This window comes from Scardinius erythrophthalmus (genome assembly GCF_964197995.2).
Source record: "Scardinius erythrophthalmus genome assembly, chromosome: 2".
Classification (NCBI taxonomy): domain Eukaryota; kingdom Metazoa; phylum Chordata; class Actinopteri; order Cypriniformes; family Leuciscidae; genus Scardinius; species Scardinius erythrophthalmus.
In genome coordinates, this window is record NC_138222.1 from 23,039,945 (window position 1) to 23,064,086 (window position 24,142).

A 24,142-nucleotide genomic window follows, 5' to 3' on the forward strand; every position below is an offset into this window, starting at 1 on the left:
GTGAACGCAGCTTCACGGTGCGCCGTCCACTACAGCTAAGCGGCAAAACTACGCTCGGTGCCGCTGGCAACGCTGTAACGTCTCCGCTTTGGGGTGTGTCTGTTACGAGTGTGTTTGTTTTTTTTCAACACACGGACAGTATAATCATCATGCACGCGATTACATTTAGAAATAGACAAGCTTGGGGCCACGTGATGCAGGCGGTGAGGAAAGACGTGCTTTAGTGAGCTCCTCTGATTAGCTATAATATTCGTCGAAAATCCTTCATTAATCTCCCTAACTGGAAGACATTTGAGTCTATTAGTATCTGGAAATACATTTTTGTTTATGGCACAACACAATTTACGCCGAAAAGGACGTAAAACACGACCAATTAGCAACACTGCCGAAACTGACGACCTCGACACGTTAACTAATATGGCCGAAGATGTGGAAGGTGAAGTATCACTACAGACTCTGTGGAAAGAGATCAAAGCCAGCAAAGAGGACATCAGCAAAAAAATTGACAGGATGACTATTGACATTCAGACCAAGTTGACCCGTATCGAAACCTCTATGACAACATTATCTGAACAGATGGTCGAGGTCGAAGCTAGAGTAAGCGCCACAGAGGACGACTTGAGAGACACTCGATCGACAGTCAGTTGCTTGGAGAAGGATGTCTCCTACCTTAAAGATAAAGTGCAAGACCTGGAGAACAGAAGCAGGAGATCTAACATTCGTATTGTTAACTTGCCAGAAAAATCAGAGGGAGGCAATATGGTTTCGTTTCTGGAACGCATTATTCCAGAGATCCTTGGCGCCGAAAACTTTCCATCTCCGCCGACAATTGAGAGGGCGCACAGAACTGGAAATATTTCGTCAAACAGAACGACTCCAAGGATAATCGTGGCGAAATTCCTGAACTTTAGAGAGAAGCAGAAAATCCTTCAACTTGCGAGAGAACGTAAGGAGCTATACTATGAAAACCGGCGCATTCATCTCTTCCCTGATTTTAGCGCGGAGCTGCAGAATGATCGGAAGGCTTACACGGTGGTGAAGCGAATGTTGAGAGATCGGGAAATCGAGTACTCCTTCGTATACCCTTCCAAACTTCGGATCCTGCACATGGGTAAAGCCAAGATCTTCTCTACGCCATCTGAGGTTAAGAACTTTATTGATTCACAAAGCAAGGACACAGATGCTTCCACTCCTGAATGAGAATTGAGATACGTTACTCTCTAATGGCCTTCATATAAAGATCACATGTGAGTCTTAAGTATAGATTGTTCATTTTCTTATTTTATTTTGTTGACAGAAGGCCATAACAAATAATATCGCAACGTTGCAAGACCACAATTTTTCCAATGTTGTATTGACTGTTCATCTAGTCTAGTTTGTAATATAGTCGAATACTTGAATTTAAGTTTGTTAATTGTCCGCGATTCAATAAGTGTAATGATAATAGAAAGATACTGACCGATACACTTATATTTTAGCGGAGGAGGAGAGTTGACACGTCATATAGATGAATATATAGCTCATCAGTTACTGTCAGCTACAAGTTCAGTAGCAAAGGGTTAAAGGCGAGCTAATTTGCCTTTTTTTTTTTTCTTTCTTTTTTCTTCATTTTCTTGAAGTTAAAATTTTACCTAGGGGGATTTTTGTTTTTATTTTTCATTTTTCACGCAGCAAGATGTACATTTATTATGTAATAGCAAAACATTATGTTAATGGAGACCTGCACGGATACTTTAAAGCTCACGGCAAATGGCTAGTACTTTAAATTGTGTATCATGGAATGTTAGGGGTATAAATAATCCAGTTAAAAGAAAAAAGGTGCTTTCATATTTAAAAAGGGTTAACACTGATATAGCTTTTATTCAGGAAACTCATCTTACAGATCAGGAACATAGAAAACTTAAGAGAGAATGGGTTGGTCAGGTCTATTACTCATCATTCTCATCTAGTGGTCGAGGTGTAGCATTATTAATTCATAAAAAAATACAATTTAACCTGATAAATACACACTCTGATAATGCTGGGAGATATGTAATTGTTGAATGTGAATTGAACAGGGAAAATATAACCTTGGTAAATGTCTATGGTCCAAACCATGATGACCCAATTTTTTTTAGTAAATTACTATTAAGATTAGCTACTGTTAAGGGCAACTGTATTTTTGGAGGTGACTTTAATCTAGTTCTAGATCCTCTTAAGGATAGATCCTCAAAAAAATGTCATAAATCAAAAGCAGCAGCTATTCTGAATCAAGGCATGACTGACTTGGGGCTGTATGATGTATGGCGCAATCTCTATCCAGACCAAACTGACTACTCATTTTATTCAAATGTACATAATGTTTACTCAAGAATAGATTTCTTCTTAGTATCACAAACATTAGCTTACCAAGTGAAGGACTGTATTTTCCTTCCTGCATCCATCTCTGACCACAACCCTGTCAAGCTTACGTGGGAACCAGCAATGGCTCTACCCTACTCCAAAAACTGGAGATTTAGAACTTATATGCTGAAAGACCCAGATTTTATCCAGTTTATGACAACTCAAATTCAAATTTTCCTTAAAGCTAATGCTAATTCAGCTTCACATTCAGTTATATGGGAGGCACTTAAAGCATTCATGAGAGGACATATTCTCTCATACGGGGCCTATAAACAAAAAGAAAAGAGAGCTGTTTTAACAGAGTTAGAAAAAGAAATAAGATCATTGGAATTAGAACATTCATTGACTAATAATGAAGAATGCTTGACACAACTTACTAAAAAACGGGTATTATATAATAACATGTGCACCCAGAAGGTTGAGTCTATTATGGCAAGAACAAAATATCACTACTACGAATTTGGAGATAAGACTAGCAGATTATTGTCATGGCAAATTAAAAAAGAAGAATCAGATCGATATATTCACATGATACAATCAAATGATGGAAGATATATAAAAGATCCTAAAGAAATTAATACTTTATTCAAGGACTTTTATGAAACTTTATATAAAACTGATCACTGTCAGGAAAATGTCGGAGCTAAATCTTTTTTAAATAAAATACAGTTACCTAAGATTGATGATGAAGATAATATACTATTGAATTCAGACATAACTGAGAATGAGGTACTTAAAGCCATTAATGCTTTGGAAAATAACAAGGCCCCTGGACCAGATGGCTTCCCAATTGAGTATTTTAAGTCGTTTTCAAATACATTATTAACTCCTTTTACAAACATGATTAAAGAATCACTTGAGAGAGGCTCACTTTCACATTCCCTGGAATTGGCAACAATAACATTACTTCATAAACCAGGGAAAGATAGGCAAAAATGTGGGTCATATAGGCCATTAAGTCTCCTTAATGCTGATTATAAAGTTTTGACCAAATTGCTTGCCCTAAGATTAGAAATTGTTATAACAAAAATAATACATCCAGATCAGACAGGATTTGTTAAGAATAGACAAGGCTCCGATAATATTAGAAGGTTATTACATATAATTGATATTGCTCAAAATCAGAAATTATCCATGTTTATTCTGTCTATGGATGCCGAAAAGGCTTTTGACAGAATTGAGCCCACTTTTCTTTTTGCAACTATAGAAACCATGGGCTTTGGGTCGAAGTTCATTGGATATTTAAAAACTATTTTTAATTCTCCTAAAGCACAAATATACACAAATGGTATTACGTCACATACATTTACATTATCTAGAGGTTGTAGGCAAGGCTGCCCTATATCTCCCTTATTATTTGCCCTGGCTGTCGAACCCCTCGCTATTGCAATAAGGTCCCATAATGTAATTAAGGGAATTAAAATTGGTACTAATGAACACAAATTATCCCTTTATGCTGATGACTTGTTGGTATATCTGACTAATCCACAATTCTCTATCCCCCCCTTGCTACGTGTATTTGAGGAATACAGTGATATATCTGGCTATAAATTGAATTATGAAAAGAGTGAAGCATTTCCTATTAATATACCAGATGAGTTAAAATATATAGTTACACCACTAAAGCTGTGTACTAATGGGTTTAAATATTTAGGTATTCAGATTGACTTAAAACATGATGACATGTTCAAAAAAAATTACTCCATACTTCTGGACAGAGTGAAAGATGATATGCTAAAATGGAAAGAATTACCCTTATCATTAATTGGCAGAGTCAATGTTATAAAAATGACAATCTTACCTAAATATATGTATAAATTTCAGTGTCTCCCCTTGAACATCCCCAAGTCGTATTTTACGGAACTAAATAAAGCACTTTCTGACTTTCTATGGAAAGGCAAAAATCCCAGAGTAAAACTTCTTAAACTTCAAGCACCATATAAAAAAGGCGGACTACAACTTCCAAATTTTAGACACTACTACTTAACTTCGCAATTTCGGCCTATATGGATCTGGCTGCATCCTGATAAGGCTGATACTAGCTGGACAGTAATAGAACAGTGGGAGATGGGTTCCATCCCACTAAAGGTTGTTCCCTTCTTGGGGTCAAAAAGATGCTTGTCTACATTCACTAAAAACCCATTAATACTTCATACATTTTTCGCATGGATGGAATCGCATAATATAGGCGGTCTTAGTGCTGTTCCGCTAAGGCATCTACCCCTTTGTGAAAACCCTATTATACCTCTTGGTATTGCTGATAGTATTCTAAAAGCATGGGCGAGTAAAGGTATAAAGACACTGGATGACTTGTATGCCAATAACTCTTTAATGAGCTTTGAATTTCTATCCCAGAAATATAAAATCCCAAAACATAATTTCTTCAAATATTTACAAGTCAGGCATTGGGTCAAAGAGATCACCCCCCAGACATTTCCTAAAAGTCCAATGCTATCGCCGTTTGAAAATGTTATGTTTAACACGATTGTGTCCTCCCCAAAGGGTATTGCTTCTGTAGGATATAGTACATTAACAAATAATTTTAAGCCATTTGACAACGTAATCTTGAAGCAGAGATGGGAAAGAGACCTTGACTGTAAATATGATCTGATGGAGTGGGAATGTATTATGGAAAGAATGCAAACTATGTTAATATCTACCAAACATAGACAAATCCAATTTAATATCCTGCATCGAACATATTATACTCCTCAGAAACTTCACATGTTAAATACTGATATATCTGCAAAATGTCAAAGGTGTAAAGCATCTGAAGGAGATTTACTCCATATGCTTTGGAATTGCCCTGTTTTGAATGATTTTTGGGAATATATAATTGATGTATCTTCAAAGGTTATAGATATTCCAATTAGTAACGATCCTAGAATTTGGATATTAGGGGATACTGATTTATTAGGTCCTTCTCATCATAAAAAGTATTTCACACTGTTGGCAGGAACTGCGGGGAAAAAATGTATATTAGTGAACTGGAAGTCGGCTCATTCTCCATCAAGAAAACAATGGATCAATGAACTCATCTCATATTGCACCCCCGAGAAAATCCTTTTCAATGTAAGGAAATCACCAAAAACTTTTGAAAAAATTTGGGGACCTTTTCTGGAGCTTTTACCTTCTCTTACTGCAAATTAATTGCATTAACATTCCGTATGTTTTATGTTTTAGATTTTATGCTAATGATAAGTACAGCCAATTAAGTGGGGTCTGAATTGCTGTTGTGTTTTTTAGATGTAATTTTGTTTTTTTAATTTTTTTTTTATTTATTTTTATTTTATTTTATTTTATTTTATTTTATTTATTTTTTTTTATTTATTTATTTTTTTTTTTTGGGGGGGGGGGGTTGGTATATAGTCTGATTTTGTAAAAGAAAAATGACAAATGTAATGTCATGTATATTTGCTTTGTTTCATGTATCATAACTTACAAATAAAACTATATATAAAAAAAAAAAGAAATAGACAAGCTTTGTTTCCAAATGCACCAAGCAAAGATCCTTTCAATTTTATAAACCCAGCCAATATAATAACAATAAACACATCCAAAATAAAATATTTAACATATAAACAACTGCAAAGCGTCTAATTTGTAAACAAAATGACTAAATCCATCATAAACTGCCGACCGCGTTTTTCCGCTTGATATTTGCATAAAGTCGAGAACTGCCCAACCTTTTGACGCTCTCAGTCGCTCTCAACGCTTTCTCCGGTCCGCTGTCACGGTGCGTGTCCACTACAGCGGCAAAACTCCGCTCAGTGCCGCTGGCAACGCTGTAACGTCTCCGCTTTGGGGTGTGTCTGTTGCTGTTGTGTTTAATCTAAGTTTTTTCAACACACGGACATTATAATCACCAGCAATGCACGCGATTCCATTTAGAAATAGATAAGCTTTGTTTCCAAATGCACCAAGCAAAGATATCCTTTTAATTTTATAAACTTTTATAAATCCAGCCAATATAATCACAATGAACACATCCAAAATAAAATCTTTAACATATACAACAACTGCAAAGCGTCTAATTTGTAAACAAAATGATTTACGCACTAAATCCAGCATAAACTCCGGCACAATTTGCATATTTTTAAACTCTCAAAACAGACGTCACATCCCGAACCTCACAGCAATTGGCTGCCGACCGCGTTTTTCGCTTGATATTTGCATAAAGTCGAAAACTGCCCAACCTTTTGACGCTCTCGGTCGCTCTCAACGCTTTCTCCGGTCCGCTGTCAATCCCAAAATGCACTGCTGAGCGTGAAGCTCGACTTCCATAGGAATGAATTGAAAACGCTTGCTCCGCTCGCTCTGTGCCAGTGGACACGCACCGTTCGGCGAGCCTTTTAAACAACATAAACGTGAACCACCGTCTTACCATGAATATTTTTGGACGTAAAAAAAAAAAAAAAAAAAATCGATATTGCGTTTTTGAAAATCGATACAGTATTGCAAAATAAAATATCGCGATACTCATGTGTATCGATTTTTTCTTACACCCCTACGCGCAAGCAGTTGCCGTGGTAATGAATATTTCCAAAATTCCCCAGCTTAACTTCCGATGGAAATTTACTGGAAACTTTCTGGAAATTTACCGGAAATTGTCCGCCCCTTTGCAACCCTACAAGGCACATCGCTGAACTTCTATTACTGAACCCTGAACTAATTTAGAAAATAAAACAATGCATTTTGTCCTTTGTGTATTTTGTTGTAGTAGGGTACAAGTGTCAGTTTTAATTTTGGTGTGCGTGTCCTGAATTTTACATTCCTGCAAAATTTTCCTTTCAGTGCATTTCTAATCGCGGATATTCAATATTGTCCAGACCTACGGTGTGTGCACATCATTTTACACAAGAAAAGTAATTTAGTGCAGTCAGTTTAGTTAGGTTCTTCTGATGGAGATCAATGTACTGTGACCTGCAGGAGACAAACATTTTTAACTGAAATATTTATGAATATGATTCTTGGTTCACATCTGAATCAGGGCTCATCACACTATGTTCTTAATGATATGGATTTTGGTGACAACTGGTGCCACTAGTTGCAAACATCACAAAGCAGCTGATAAGTTACCAGAAGCCCTAAACACTTCAGTGATTATGAGATGAAGACGACAAAAAATAAACACCACTGATAACGGTCTTGATGACAGAAATAGACGGGTCTTAAACGCACACACACAGGACACAAATCATATTTCACAGAGCTGAACCAAATGTTCTTTCCTTTGAAATAATTTGCATGAGCCATTCGTATGAGCCATTCGTGTGCAGACTTTTAGAAGAAGCTAGTCTTTCAGGCTTATATCATTCTGCAATATTAAATCCAGCTCTGTCAGGATATTTTCATATACCCCGTTTACCCAGAATTTCCAGCAATCATCAGGGTAGCATTTGTAAAAAGGATAGCAAGGTGTAATGCTAGTAAAAAAAGTGTGAGATAGGTCCCATTACATCTAGTGAAGTTGAAGCGCTTTAATCCATCAAATGGTCCATAGTATGGTCAGGCTTTCTGCTTTCCTTTGCTCCATATCAATAACCTGTGCTAAAGTAATGACAACATCATCTAATAAGGGGTCATGGTATGCTCAGGTGGTATTAGTGGCTGTGGAATGAGGGGTTTCAGTACCAAAGGTAGAGTCAACCACATTGCTGATGTCATTTGCAGGGCAACACAAACCACCATGAAGAGCCTCAGGCTGAAATGCATAAACTAGCTCACATTCCACACCTCTTGCAACCGTTAAAACCATGCTAGGCCCACAGAGACATACTAATAGGTTGAACAACAAGGCTGAGTACACAAACTTTATGGTATGAAGTAAAAAGTTAAATACTAGTGGATTACACTAGTTTTGAAATGATCAAAACAGACAAATAAAAAAAGTAACTGACTGATAAACAAGAGGATCCTTTTGAAGAAGTTTTGTCTGACATCAATAGGTTACAGTGAACTATAAGATTGTGCTGACAAGTTGTAATAATTACCTAACCCTAAAAGATGTTTCATACCTCTAACAAGTGCTTTCGATCTTCTTTCTGATCTGAATGGTATGTGGAAAACACTTGTGTTTTGCCACAGACTTGTCCCAGCTTCTGACTAGAACGTCTCCATACTTGAAAAAACGCAGAAAACTACTTTTAAACAGAAAATGACTAAATATTTACATACATATTTACAGCGGGTGTATTCGCACGGGATTAGTATTATCTGAGGTAATTTTTCCGGACCTTTTTAATGAAGGTAAAAGTTGTCGTAATCTTTACTGACATTATCCGTAATGATTACTGAGATGGCACATTCGGACGGGACTAAAATCACAGATAAACTCTGGTAATTATTACTTTACCCCACCTCTCCAAGTTAAACTAGTCCCGTCCGAATAGGGCTTCTGATTCTGTCACTATAGTTACCCGAGTTTGAATACAGCTGTGACGTCAGCTGTTTGTTCAAACAGATATGTAGTCAAACAGCTACTTTAAGCTGTTGAGTGAATTGGGATACATTAAAGGGATGGTTCAGAGTAAAATCAACCTAGGGTCCTTTGCACCATGACCTCGAGCCTAACACCCCCCCAGAAGCCTTTTTTCCCTTGGTTGAACATTATTAAAGTTAGAGCTTATTTAGAGAAATCAGCCGAATGGCTTAGTGCAGGTGCTAATGGATCCTATGATGTATCTCGTAAATTACCCCACTAATAATGCCCAGAATGGTACCAAACCTATACAGTAGTACAAATAGGTTCTGTACTCATAAAACGAGGCATTGGAAAGTTTTTAAGTACATCAGGAGTTAATTTAAATAACACTTGCCTGACGGCTCATGCTACTGCTAACCCAGACGTCGACATCACTTCAGTGATTTGGGAAAAGCACGTAAAAGTCCTGGCAGAAAGCGATGCATAAGGATGTAGTGTAATGACTAATTATTTTTTCCGAAGTGTTAACAACATAGTGTTAACTAATAATTGTTGCAAACTGGTACTACCAACAAAATATTAGTGCATTCCTGGAACTGGGAGTCATTACACTACATCCTTATGCATCGTTTTCTGCGTGTTATTTAAATAAACTCCTGATGTACTTACAAACTTTCCCAATGCCTCGTTACAGAACCTATTTGTACTACTGTATAAGTTTGGTACCATTCTGGGCATTATTAGTGGGGTACTTTACAAGATACATCATAGGATCCATTAGCGCATGCACTAAGCCATCCGGCTGATTTCTCTAAATAAGCTCTAACTTTAATAATGTTCAACCAAGGGAAAAAAAGGCTTCTGGGGGGGTGTTTGGCTCGAGGTCATGGTGCAAAGGACCCTAGGTTGATTTTACTCCGAACCATCCATTTAATTATAAACTCAGATACTATTTTGAGTGGACAGTATACTAATTGGGATGGAGAGACAATGAAAAGCATCAAATACTTTGAAATCTGTTGTGATGCTGCATTCTTCATATGAGCATAGGAGTATCTCTAGCATTAGTGAGAACACAAACACATTTGGGAGGTACATAACATGTTTTTTGACACTGCAGTGACTGTAAGCACTCTTCTCTGAATTTGTACTGCAGCTAAGCAATTTCAGACACACACTTCGAAATCCCGCCAGCCTGAACAGATGGACAAACCTCCTCTCGCTGGAGGACCCCTGGGCTGACTATGTATTGCCTGAGGAAAAACCTCTTCACGCATTCTGTCTGAGGCCAAAAACAGGATGAAAGGTAGAGTATTATGACCAGCTCTACTAGAGGGCTCGGGGGGAAAAGTGCACACTGATTTGAGTGGGAGTGAGCCAAGGTCACCATGTGCATGTTGAGTGTACTCTGGTGGTGCTGTGATAGAGGTGAGGAGAGGGTACATATCTATTTTAAAGAAACACAGCAGAGGTTGGACTGTTTTGGAACTGCAGTGACTGCGTAAGAGAGCTGTCATTGGGTGAAAGTGTCAACACAGAAAAGGCTGCTCGCTCTGCAACCTTCTTTCTTTTCTCTCCTTCCCTTCCCGTGGATCTCTGAAAGAAAGACTTCCGCCTGTCGCTTTAGCCCTCGTATCTTGGCAGCAGCGGAAGAGTGTTACAAACTTCCAACACCTCCACCACAAGAAAACACTGTGACACTACACTCTCAGAAACTGTCCTGCCACTGACTGCTAGGTAAGTGGAGATCTCAAGTAATATACCTACCCAGCTGACGCCTCTGAGCAACTGTCATCCAAAGGCTCTTCTTCACATCAAAAAGGGCACAGTACAAAGGGTATTGGTAACTAGGGATGTCCCGATGTGAATTTTTGACAGTACGATTATTGACTGATGAAATAACACGCTTTCTATGATTCTATATCTTTTATGTATTTCTTTTATATTTAAGTAGGTGCAATTTTCTGTATCTTACCCAGGGGGCAAAGGGGGTTTAGCAGACATGGGCTGCTGTAAAAGGTTGCCATATAAAAATGAAATCTATGATGTCTGAGGATCACAACCTGGGTGGACAACCCGGTCAACAAGCTGCTGGAAACTTGTAATTAGGGTCAAAACAATGCTACCTCAAATTCGGCTTTAACTCCCAGAATCACCCAAACATGCTAAAAAGGTTTAATTATATTCATGAATCGTGAGCCATATCTCCCTGATACTTTATGCTAGAAACAAACTGAGCACACCTTTAGAAAGAGTGGAAGATCAGCTTTCATCTGATGCCTTGATTGTACATGTAATTAGAATGTAAGAGTTAACAATGCGTCTTAATACATAGGTAGGCAAAAAAAAAGAAAAAAATATTGAACATTCCATTTGTAATCGGTGGCATTCTTTTCCCTTTGTTGTTGTTAAAATAAACAAATTACCATGTGAAGTTAACTTTTACTAGATGAAATCATATTTTGATCATTTTCACTAACCAGACAGTCCTCATGGCCCATAACACATTTAGAGGGAATTTAATTTCAAGCCCATAATAGCCTGTCAATTCAATCAAGGTCCAAGAAAGAAGTTTACCATTGACTTATGTTAATTGTAAATTGCTCTGTTTCTGTATGTACAGTATATCGTTTGCATATTTATGCAATATCTATTTTTTGTATTGCAATGTCTAGTTTTTCTAATATTCTTTCACAAGTGGGATAGCTTTATTTATTCTATCGAAATAAAAAAAAAAGGATTTGAGGATTTTGGGTTAGGCTGGTTATTGTTCAATCCTGGTGTTTGGAGTGTGAGACAAAGGTACTGACAACTAAATGTTGAAAGACTAAAACACACAGGAGTCATGTGTGGAGTAGGTTTAAAAGTATTTACTGATTAAAACTGTTACATTAAGTAGCAATTTGTAAAAAAAAAAAAAAAAAAAAAAGATTAATGAAACAGACAAACAGATTAAAATTCAGGGTGATAACTAATTTCTGTAGCAATGTTTATACTTTTTTTTAGCTGTTTTTAGAGTCACTGCTGCTGTCGCTGCTCTCTAGTGTTTCAGCATGCTGTATCCCCAACCCCTGGCAACGGCATCCTATGTAGCATGGAGCAGTTCTTCTGACAACCTTTAACCAGAGATGGGCACAAATACATCAAAAAGTATTTAATTACAAATACTTACTCATCAAATGTATTTAAATAAAATACAAAATACTGCTGTGAAAAAAGTATTTAATTAAAATACAAGTCATCTGTAATTTGAAAATACAAAAATATATTTTTTCTCACAGTCTTCTGTAGTGTAAGTGTGGCGTTAGATACATGTAAGAGTCTAGAATATTGCAATATCATTGTTTAGTGCAGAAGATGCGCTTTTAACGTACATGTTGCCACATACTGTCACAATAAAAGATAATTACGCATATACCACTATATTTGTATTATATTACACAAAAACTAGTTAACACTGCTGTGAGGGTGTTTCTAATAGCGCGGCTGTGACAAAGTTGACAACTTTCTTTTTTTATCTATTTTCTTACTCTTTTTGAAAGTTGTGAAAACGCTGTTGTGGCGTTTTTCTTTTGCTATTTGAGCAAATTGGAACACAAAAATATATATTTAATGTAGTCTTTCATTCACTGCTATAGAAGTTAACCCAACTATGACGCCTTCCACTTCTGAGAAACCCAGAATGTGAACAGGGTCAATAGGATGTGTCACATCACGTGATTTACTTGCCAAAAACTGTGATAGGCAATTTGGTAGTCCTATTTGTATTTTATGTCTATGGTCCTAGGGATAGTTCACCCAAAAATGAAAATTAGCCCATGATTTACTCACCCTAACGTCATCCTAGGTGTATATGACTTTCTTCTTTCAGAAGAATACAATCAGAGTTATATTAAAAAGTGTCGTGGCTCTTCCAAGCTTTATAATGACAGTCAATGGGTATATTTTTCATCAAAGTGCCTTTATCCATCATAAAAGTGCGTCTAACCATCATAAAAGTGCATCTATCCATCATAAAAGTGCATCTATCCATGATAAAAGTGCATCTATCCATGATAAAAGTGCTTCTATCCATGATAAAAGTGCATCTATCCATGATAAAAGTGCATCTATCCATCATAAAAGTGCATCTATCCATCATAAAAGTGCATCTATCCATGATAAAAGTGCATCTATCCATCATAAAAGTGCATCTATCCTAGTGCTGGGCGGTTTGACCAAAAATCAACATCACGGTTTTTTTCTAAATTATACCGGTTTCACGGTTTTTACCGTTTTTTTTTTTTTTTTTTCAAGCATGATGGGTGTTAACCACATTTTCTACTGAGTGAGAGAGGAAATACTGCAGTAGATTTACTTATAATGCCCTCTTTTATTGTCATGAGTGAATATTATAGAAAAAATCCACACTAATATTAATAATACAGGTTTGCAAGGCTGTTTACAAAGAGGTGCCAGCAGGACGCGCTTTAGGAGCGGCAGAAACAGTGGTTTCCCCGGTAACGGCTGTACACAAAGCAGCAACGCTCATAAACACTGCTTTATCAGGAAAGATAAAGAAAGATTCAATCGTAATAACAAAGAAACTTTTCTAAAGACCGTCAGTTCACTTCAGATACGTTAATACAGTATAAAAACACGCGCGCCGCGAGAAAAAAGACACTCTCACCCCCACACGTCTCATGCCCATTCTAGTCAATGCTTGTGTTTCAGATCGAAGCTTCCCAGAAGCGGCTCTCCGCGCCGCTTCGCTAAATATAGGCGCCTAGTCTATTTTGACGCACCGCGTGGAGGACGGAATAAAACCTTGTCGCAGCTGTAATGCGCCGCAGACGTGTGTTGTAAATGAGGGGTGAGACTGTGTCGCGCTGCGCCGCGTTCCGATTAAAGCGACATACACCGGTATTGCGGTATATTAAAAATTCATATCGTAACAAAAATAAACACCGGTATTCGGTATGAACCGGTAAACCGCCCAGCACTAATCTATCCATCATAAAAGTGCATCTATCCATCATAAAAGTGCATCTATCCATCATAAAAGTGCTTCTATCCATCATAAAAGTGCATCTATCCATGATAAAAGTGCATCTATCCATGATAAAAGTGCATCTATCCATGATAAAAGTTCATCTATCCATCATAAAAGTTCATCTATCCATCATAAAAGTGCATTTATCCATCATAAAAGTGCATCTATCCATGATAAAAGTGCATCTATCCATCATAAAAGTGCATTATTCCATCATAAAAGTGCATCTATCCATCATAAAAGTGCATCTATCCATTATAAAAGTGCATCTATCCATCATAAAAGTTAATCTAGACATCATAAAAGTGCATCTAGACATCATAAAAGTGCATCTATCCATCATAAAAGTGCATCTATCCATCATAAAAGTGCATCTATCCATTATAAAAGTGCATCTATCCATCATAAAAGTGCATCTATCCATCATAAAAGTGCATCTATCCATCATAAAATTTAATCTAGCCATCATAAAAGTGCATCTATCCATCATAAAAGTTAAATCTAGCCATCATAAAAGTGCATCTATCCATCATAAAAGTGCATCTATACATCATAAAATTTAATCTATCCATCATAAAAGTGCATCTATCCATCATAAAAGTTAAATCTAGCCATCATAAAAGTGCATCTATCCATCATAAAAGTGCATCTATACATCATAAAAGTGCATCTATCCATCATAAAAGTGCATCTATCCATGATAAAAGTGCATTTATCCATCATAAAAGTGCATCTATCCATCATAAAAGTGCATCTATCCATCATAAAAGTGCATCTATCCATGATAAACAGTGTTTTCACAACTTTCAAAAAGAGTAAGAAAATAGATAATGGCAGTCGGAAGAGAGAAAGTTGTCAACTTTGTCACAGCCGCGCTATTTGAAATGCCCTCACAGCAGCGTTAACTAGTTTTTGTGTAATATAATACAATAAGTGGTATATGCATAATTATCTTTTATTGTGACAGACTCTTACATGTATCTAACGCCACACTTACACTACAGAAGACTGTAAGTAAAAATATATTTTTGTATTTTCAAATTACAGATGACTTGTATTTTAATTAAATACTTTTTTCACAGCAGTATTTTGTATTTTATTTAAATACATTTGATGAGTAAGTATTTGTAATTAAATACTTTTTGATGTATTTGTGCCCATCTCTGGTTAAAGGTTGTCAGAAGAACTGCTCCATGCTACATAGGATGCCGTTGCCAGGGGTTGGGGATACAGCATGCTGAAACACTAGAGAGCAGCGACAGCAGCAGTGACTCTAAAAACAGCTAAAAAAAAGTATAAACATTGCTACAGAAATTAGTTATCACCCTGAATTTTAATCTGTTTGTCTGTTTCATTAATCTTTTTTTTTTTTTTTTTTTTTTTTTTTACAAATTGCTACTTAATGTAACAGTTTTAATCAGTAAATACTTTTAAACCTACTCCACACATGACTCCTGTGTGTTTTAGTCTTTCAACATTTAGTTGTCAGTACCTTTGTCTCACACTCCAAACACCAGGATTGAACAATAACCAGCCTAACCCAAAATCCTCAAATCCTTTTTTTTTTATTTCGATAGAATAAATAAAGCTATCCCACTTGTGAAAGAATATTAGAAAAACTAGACATTGCAATACAAATAATAGATATTGCATAAATATGCAAACGATATACTGTACATACAGAAACAGAGCAGTATACTATTAACATAAGTCAATGGTAAACTTCTTTCTTGGACCTTGTTTGAATTGACAGGCTATTATGGGCTTGAAATTAAATTCCCTCTAAATGTGTTATGGGCCATGAGGACTGTCTGGTTAGTGAAAATGATCAAAATATGATTTCATCTAGTAAAAGTTAACTTCACATGGTAATTTGTTTATTTTAACAACAACAAAGGGAAAAGAATGCCACCGATTACAAATGGAATGTTCAATATTTTTTTCTTTTTTTTGCCTACCTGTGAACTAAGACGCATTGTTAACTCTTACATTCTAATTACATGTACAATCAAGGCATCAGATGAAAGCTGATCTTCCACTCTTTCTAAAGGTGTGCTCAGTTTGTTTCTAGCATAAAGTATCAGGGAGATATGGCTCACGATTCATGAATATAATTAAACCTTTTTAGCATGTTTGGGTGATTCCGGGAGTTAAAGCAGAATTTGAGGTAGCATTGTTTTGACCCTAATTACAAGTTTCCAGCAGCTTGTTGACCTGGTTGTCCACCCAGGTTGTGATCCTCAGACATCATAGATTTCATTTTTATATGACAACCTTTTACAGCAGCCCATGTCTGATTTCCTAAAAAACAGGTGTTTTGCCCCCTGGGTATCTGCCCTCTGACACCAAAACGTACCAAAATGAACCCTTTTAACAAAAAAGTGTGTATACTAGGGCTGCCCCCTAATCGTCAACTAAATGTTAATCGAATAGAAAAGGCTTAGTCGAACAAATTTTATTAGTCGGTTAGTCGCAGAAAAAAAAAAATGGTGGTGAAGTCACGCAGTTCGCGAAGGACAGATCGTTAACGCCAGGTCCTTGTGTAACTACAGTATGTCAGGCAGGAAATAGAAAACGTTCACCTATCATCCATCAACCTCAAATATGGCTTATCGTTTGAAACATGCAAGTAGCAACTTGGCTGCTCAGTCTATCATTAACCAATAAATGTGTGTTATTATTAGGCCCATATCCAAGTCATGTGTATGTGCAGAGTGTGGAAGCTAAAGTATAGCGCGCAAAGAAAACAAACAAACAGGATGCGCTTTCTGCTGTTTCAGTCTCTTAATGAAATGGAGGAGCGCATCATTTAGAAAGCTTGAAATGTCTACTTTTAAACGAATCAATTAAAAATGAAAAGAAATACTCTCTGCTTATCTAATCCATATAAAAGGTGCATTTCTCTCAAAAGACACGTCCACTGTACAGTGGAGATGGTGAGTCAGCATTGTCAACTTCATCTTTGCAAAATACATTACAAAAACCTTTAAAATAAAATAAAATAAAATAAAATAAAATACTATTGATATGTTCAAATTAAGAAGAGAGCCAGACTATTAGGTTCAATTGCTATTACTTAAAGATAACATAATTGTATATCTACTTTCTAATGATATACTTTTGTTTCTACTCCAATTCGTTGTTGAAACATATATTAAGACACCAAAAGGTTAAGTAAAAATATAATGAATATAGCCTATAATATAATACATATATTTTTTTAAAATGCTCCTCTCTAGAGTTCATTTCTCTAGGGAAGTAACGAGTGGCTTTCCTGAGGTGAAAAGCATTCCATGACATGTTATTCACAAGCTGTAATATGACATATTCCAGCAGTTAAAAAAAAAATTTAATTAGGCTTGATACATTTCGGTAAGTTGCATCTTTCGACATACCGTACTTTCTGATGTACATTCATGTTTATTTTGTGCTATAACTAGTAGTAAAGTAGTAGTTCACGTGCGTTCCATTTTGCTGTGTGAACAGATATGCAGTTACAGCGATCTGTCATGCCACATTAAAGAGCATTAAAACAGCGTGAGTTTGGCATGAGATTGTGTTGGCAATTGAGGTGTAAAACTAGGAATGTTTTTTACGTTGGTGTTTCCTAGGTGTAAAACTAGGAAAGGCATGAATATTCATGAATATCAGTAAATAAATAATGTCTTTTGAACAGTGTTCTTTTGACCATTGTTGTTTCGACTCATTGAAAACAATAATTTTAAAATAAGTAATATTACAAAAGTAAGGCAACACTGGCATTCAACATAGGGATTGTTAGATCTCTTATCTATTGAGGGAAAAAAAGACAACATCTGGGTCAGTTTGAATTCCTTTGAAGTCTCAGAGTAGTCGCCACCTCTGAAAAGTCAATCCAACATTGATAGCAGTTGTATTTTGTTTGTTACTTTCCCAAAAAAATATTAATTATTTTGTTAATTGTGCTAATTAGTTGTAGCTACAAGCTGCCAGAAATAACACACCTCCCACCGCACACTCTTTATTTATGGAAGTGACATAACAAATACAAAGATGAAAGACGTGACTCTGACATTTCCCATGAAAAAAAGGCTAAAAGTTGAAAAGAGTATCTAAGGCTACGTCTACATTAATCCAGATACATTTGAACACGGCGTTTTCGTTTATAAACACTCTCCCCGTCCACACTAGCGTTTTCAGGCGTTTTCGGACGTTTCAGTGTGGATGAGAAACTTTTGAAAAACACCTGAAAACGCTAAATTCACCTTACTGCGCATGCGTAAAACTCGACAAAAGATCAGCTGGTATGATTCAGATGGAAAAATAAATAATGAAGTTATCGCGCAATTCTTCTGACAGGATCATTTTATTTAGTAAAATATCTCACCACTCACTGATGCGGTCCAGTGATGGTCGCAGTCACCATATGTTTGGTCTAAAACGCGACTGCTCTCATGTATTGCCGCAGGACAACAAATGTGAGTAAATTCTGTCATCTTTGCAGGACTGTGATATGAAGAGTGTGCAATGAATAATATTTTTATCAATAGTGTGAAAGTGAATAGCACATAACAGGCACAATACTGGTATAAACATGAATATCTATTGGTACAATATGCGTCACATGACTAAATTTACGTCATCCTTTTTAAATACCACCGGTTTCACAGTCCACACTACAACGTGAAAACTGCGTTTTCAAATGTATCCACTTTGGAGTGCGTTTTCATTAATAAAAATACCGTCTCAGTGTGGACGGAAGGCCAAAACGGAGAGAAAAATATACGCTTTCAAACGAAAACGTATTAGTGTGGACATGGCCTAACTTGATACTGATAGTCAGAATATAAGGCAAACTAACACAAGGGTCTGTTCCCGCAATTAATGGTTTGTAAGAGGTTTAATACATAAATCATCTAACTCCCTCTTCTCTAAAGTAAAAAGTGGTTTGATCACATATATTAAAGGTATAAGAATAAAAAGTTGAAAGCAGAACTGAGTTTGTGAGTGAAAGTCAACAGAAGGGAGTCTTTCTCTACAGGTGTCTCAACATTGAGGTATGCCGTGTTACTTAAGGTTCTGTTGCTAAAAATGACTCAGCTATCCAGCAGGGATCAGCTACCGAGATGGTGGTTCCCCTCCTCACTGTGTGCAGTGCCTGCGTTCAAGAGTCAAATGTCACATGCTATTAGTCTTTAACTGCAGCATAAAACCAGCAGACAATGGTCTCACGCTGAGTTTAGATGGACTTCACAGGGAGAAGTAAAAAACTATGTTGTCTACTTTCCAGACAGCCTGTGCTAACCTTATCAAAGTGGAATACTCTAAAAAAAATATAATCCAGCCCTGACCTAAGTAAAGAGAAACGTGAAAAGTAAACAAGGCACTATCTTATCTTGTCTTTTCATGGTACACAGTTGTTGGAATGCTTAAAAACAGTGATCACTGAAAACACAAAGTAAGAGATTCTACTACTTCTGTGCCTGATGAAACAATCTGTGAAGATTTCTTTGTACTGAATAAAGCCAGTCCAATCTGAAACCGCTATGTGCTTTTCCACCGCTTACAAATAGCTGGTTTCAAACCAGGAACCACTAATGTCAGAAGCCAAGGGCTGGATAATAACCGTACCAATATTTAAAATAACAATCCCTCACTGAGAGACTGACATGAAACAATACTAGATCATCCTATCCAAAAATAAATAAAAAACCTCTGTAAACTGCAAGTAACTGATGTGGCTAGGAATGAAAAATAGATTCAAAAGTTTAGAGTTGGTAAGATTTTTTTTAAATAGAACAAAAGCAGCAGATATGTTACTTGTTCAATCACATTTTTCGTCGGATATATGCCAAGTAGGATGTACTTCTTATTGTCATGTCAATATCCAATGCCAGGTCTGCTCTGATGTGGTGATCACAGATTCATCTGCACAGAGGAGAAATGCTGAAGCACAACCCATGTAAAAAAAAAAAAAAAAAAGAAAAAAAAAATCTGCAAGGAATTGCAATTTTATGTTTCAAACCGATATGGTGATAGAGAGGCAAAAGTGACATACTACAGCTTTAAAATAAGTTATTGTTAATTAATTTAAAATTTTAATTGATTTAAAACTGTGTCAGCAAAGCTGATTTTTCAGAAGCCATAACTCCAGTTCACATGTCACATGATCCTTCAGAAACCAGTCTAATACTGCATTGGTGCTCAAGAAACATTTCTTATTATCAGAGTTGAAAATGGTTTTGCTGCTTGATTGATTGATTGATTGATTGATTGATTGATTTGTGTGTGTGTGTGTGTGTGTGTGTGTGTGTGTGTGTGTGTGTGTGTGTGTGTGTGTGTGTGTGTGTGTGTGTGTGTGTGGAAACCATAACACATTTTTTAAAGGACTCTTTGATGAACAGAACATTGAAAGAACAGTATTTACTTGAAAAAAATTGTAGCACTGCAAAAGTCTTAAATGTCACTTTCGGCCAATTGCAAAAAAAAAAAAAAAAAAAAAAAAAGTACTTACCCCAAACTTTTAAATGGTAGTTATATATCTGTATCATAAACAGCTGATATTGAGTATTTCTGTAATTTATCAGTATTAGCCGATATTTCATAATAGTATTTCTCATTTTTACATTTAGATTACCTGAGCCACAATCTAATGCTCACTTAATCTTTAAAAAAACACACACACACACAATCTTTTAAGAACTGTTAAGTGTTATATTTAATCGCAAAATAAATTAAAAAAAATTCACACTGTATATTATAATATTGTGATGCCCAAGTTTACTTGTAGCATTTAATATGGTTGATTTTATTTATTTATTTTATATATATATATATATACTGTATATAATATATAAAAATATATATATATATATATATATTTTGTTAAACAAAATAGTATTATTAGTAGTATATTATTAAATATATATTATAGAGTTTTAATTTTGGCCATTTATCAGTTATTGGTCATTCTAACATTACTGGCATATTAGTATTGGCCAGAATTTTAATATCGGTGCATGCCTAGATGTGGCAATATGAACCAGTTTTGATATCCAAATTATTTTCTCAGTTTGTCAAAAAAATATTTTTATTAGCAAATATCATATGTGTGAATTGATTGCTATGAATATTAGGCTATTCCTTACAATATCTGACAGTTGCACAGTGATAGTGAATAAAACTACTCTGGATTTTAAAACATTCTCTTGGTTAGTAAAGTCACTTGTCATTTTCAGATCTCAAGTCAATAGAAACGTAGTGGTTTGCAGTACAAGAACCAACAACATTTTGTTGGAAATGGGCTAACAGAGCGCAAAAACAAAGTCTAAATGAAGAACAAGCTTGAATATTGAAATTTGTCCCAGAGTGAGTCACACCCAAGGACCATGGAAGTGTCTTTCCCAGTGTCTGTCTGTTTCTGTACCTCTTTCCTTTTTAGTCTGAAAACTTAAAGGCTCTATTAGCATTAGGAGTGGTGGGTGAAAATGAAAAAGTGGCATTACATAAAAGCTCCTTGCCTGGTGAAGATCATTTAAAAGCAAGGGCACCCGACTAAAAGCTTCATCTCTCAACAGCTTAGAGCGAATGGAGGATAATAGATCTGTCTGATTGAGCGCTGCTCAGTCAGAAGCTACAAAAGAAATCATCCGTGCTAAACTGTTCACTTAAATTCAGCTTCTCTATCTGATCAAACTGGCCCAGAAGCCCTTCTTGAGTTATTACAGTAAAAAAAAAAATAATAATAATAATAATTCAAAACACTAGGAAATTATTTTTATTAATGCTGTGACCATGTTAAAAATTTAGCTATATATATTTTTTAATTATCAATAGACAAAACAAAACCATAAACAAGAGAAAGGCCAAGCTGTGGCAGCTGAATAAACAATAATAAATGATGCAGCGCTCACAATACAAGACTGGACTTTCCCAAACAACATATTAAACTTAGAAAACATTGACACTAAAAGCATGGGAGTCAAATGATATGTTGAATAAAAAAAATGAGAAATAGCTGTGCTATGCATTGTATTATATCACCTAGGCCTATATTTAAGGCTGAACAACATACTGTATATTATAAAAAATATAGCATAAACACACTATTTCTCATACAGTCGTATGAGAATTTATTTCTTAAAGTGCTGCAGATAATTAAACAGTCCTGACCTAACCTAAAACCTACTGCCTTAAGCCCCTTAACACCATAGCTGAGCAGTAAGGACTTCTGGAGCTCCCATTACTTAGATTTCCCTTATCAAGCTGACACATTGTGCAATAATCTCATTAAACATTTAAGTGCAACTCCTTCCTAAGGCACTCCCAGCCCTTGCCTTTTCCATCTTCAAACCAGTGAGAGGAAACTGATGTTTCACGGGGGCCACCCTAAGAGCTGAGGGGAAGGTAAATGAGTTATCTGAGCAGTCCAGGCTCCTTTATGAGAGCAATCAATTCATATCAGATCCCCACACTTATAAAACCCCAGTCTGGCTACTGAATCACATCAGTGAGAGAATGTTCGTTGGGCGTAGGAAGCTGTTGTATGGTTATGGCTGGGAGGGGAGTTGTCCGAGCTTTTGAGTTGTGTGATCTCTTACAGCTGGATCTGCTGCAGTGTTATGCCTGATGCAAAAGCCATTACAAGCCAGAAGTTAATAGCCATTCATAGGATATGTGCAATAGTGTTGCTCTCCGTGTGTTTTGGTATACCAGAGTACAGCAGAGTGCTGTGTGTCAGAAAATTAGATACACTGCAGTGACAGTAACAACAATATGATAATGATAGCAATTGACTTGATGAGGAAGAACAAATGGGACATGACGGCAAGTGTGTCTGTTGCACTGAATGCACAGAGCCACATGGAGAGGGATTGTTTCCAAACAGTCAGGGGCCCCAACCTGTCATATGCTGCCTCATCATTGTCCAAAATGATCATCAGGCAGTAAAAACGAGCATGCAAAATTCCTAAACCCAGTGTTACGTTGGCTCCTTCAAGCTGTCAGTCAGTATTGTGCAAAATCTACATTTTGTCCAAAAGAACCAGCGCGCAATAACACGTCCATTAAAACTCACGAGCTACAACTGTTGCAAATATAAAAACATTTTGTTGACTTGAAAATTGCGTTTCTTTGGAAAAATAAGACATGCAAACACTCTGTCATTATTACAACTACCATTACTTCCTACTTTTACCAATACAGCCCGTCTACCACCCATTTGTCCATGGGCATATCTCACAGCCTATTATAGAGCATAACCAAACCATAGGACGACTGTTCATTTCAGGTACACGCATACACTCAAATCTCAATGTTTTCTCACTTTAAATAGCCCGTTAGCCCGATCGGTCTTGAGTGGCATGGGATTTCTACTTACATTTAACCACTCTGTCCGCCGTGGATAACTTCGGATCATCATTCGGTTTGTTTTCAGACATTTCCAGTCAAATTTGTGTCGATTCTCTCTGAAACTGTTCTTTAAAACGATCCGATGTACTTCCTTGCTCAACAACTCAACTCTTCCCCAAACGGGAGACGGCAGTGATATCGATCGCTTGTATCACTTGCCAAAAATACTTGCAACAGGGTGACAAATTTCAACGCTGTTACTGTAGCTCTGTCTGATTTACTGCAACACTGTATCAAGTTTTCAGCGAGCACAACCAAACATACAGCCGTTAAAGGACACGCCCACTACCCTGACGGCGCCACTTATTGGTGGAGAGGACCCTCCCGCCCTGAAGATGTGCTTCCCCTATGGTCTGCTGTGATGTCAATCATTAGTGTCTGCGTAAATATTGTCATATTACAGTTGTGTACTGGACTCTGAAGAGGGGAGCATAATTGCAGTGTTTCATTTAACATGTGCAAGACTACTCTTGCGGAGAATTTTCTCTCTCTCGTTAGCTTCATGTTTCATGTCCACATAAGTGCATTGCATTAATACCCAGGCTAACTGTGTAGGCTATTGCATGCGCACATTTTCAGACGTTCATCTCTTGTATTATCTGGATAAGTAATTCTACTGTCACTGCCAATATGATCCGCCTAATAAACTGTGTATAGAGAGAAGGTTGTATGATATTGAACGAACAAGTTCAGATTGGAACAATTTGATTAGCCCCACTACCAAATAAAGATTGTGTGAGTGTGTGTGTGTGTGTGTGTGTGTGTGTGTGTGTGTGTCAAAAAGAAATCAACGTATATTTTATTCATTAAACGTTAGGCTTTCTTGACTTAAAACAAGTTACAACAAACAATTAATATGAGGATTCATATGATCTAGCAGCCATGTAACTCACTGACAGTTACAGATTTATAAA

The 24,142-nt window shown here is 36.5% G+C and overlaps 1 protein-coding gene across 4 annotated transcripts in view; it reads right to left on the reverse strand.

Moving 5' to 3' along the window:
- Window positions 1-23,474, reverse strand: part of LOC308706940 (protein phosphatase 3 catalytic subunit alpha) — a 277,717-nt gene extending 254,243 nt beyond the window's left edge. For all 4 annotated transcript variants that reach the window (XM_081392867.1, XM_081392865.1, XM_081392866.1 and 1 more), the window contains exon 1: window positions 23,197-23,474. In XM_081392867.1, coding sequence (XP_081248993.1) covers window positions 23,197-23,257 — 61 coding nt within the window. In that variant the 5' untranslated portion in view covers window positions 23,258-23,474. The remainder of the gene's footprint in view (window positions 1-23,196) is intronic.
- Window positions 23,475-24,142: the final 668 nt, after the last annotated feature.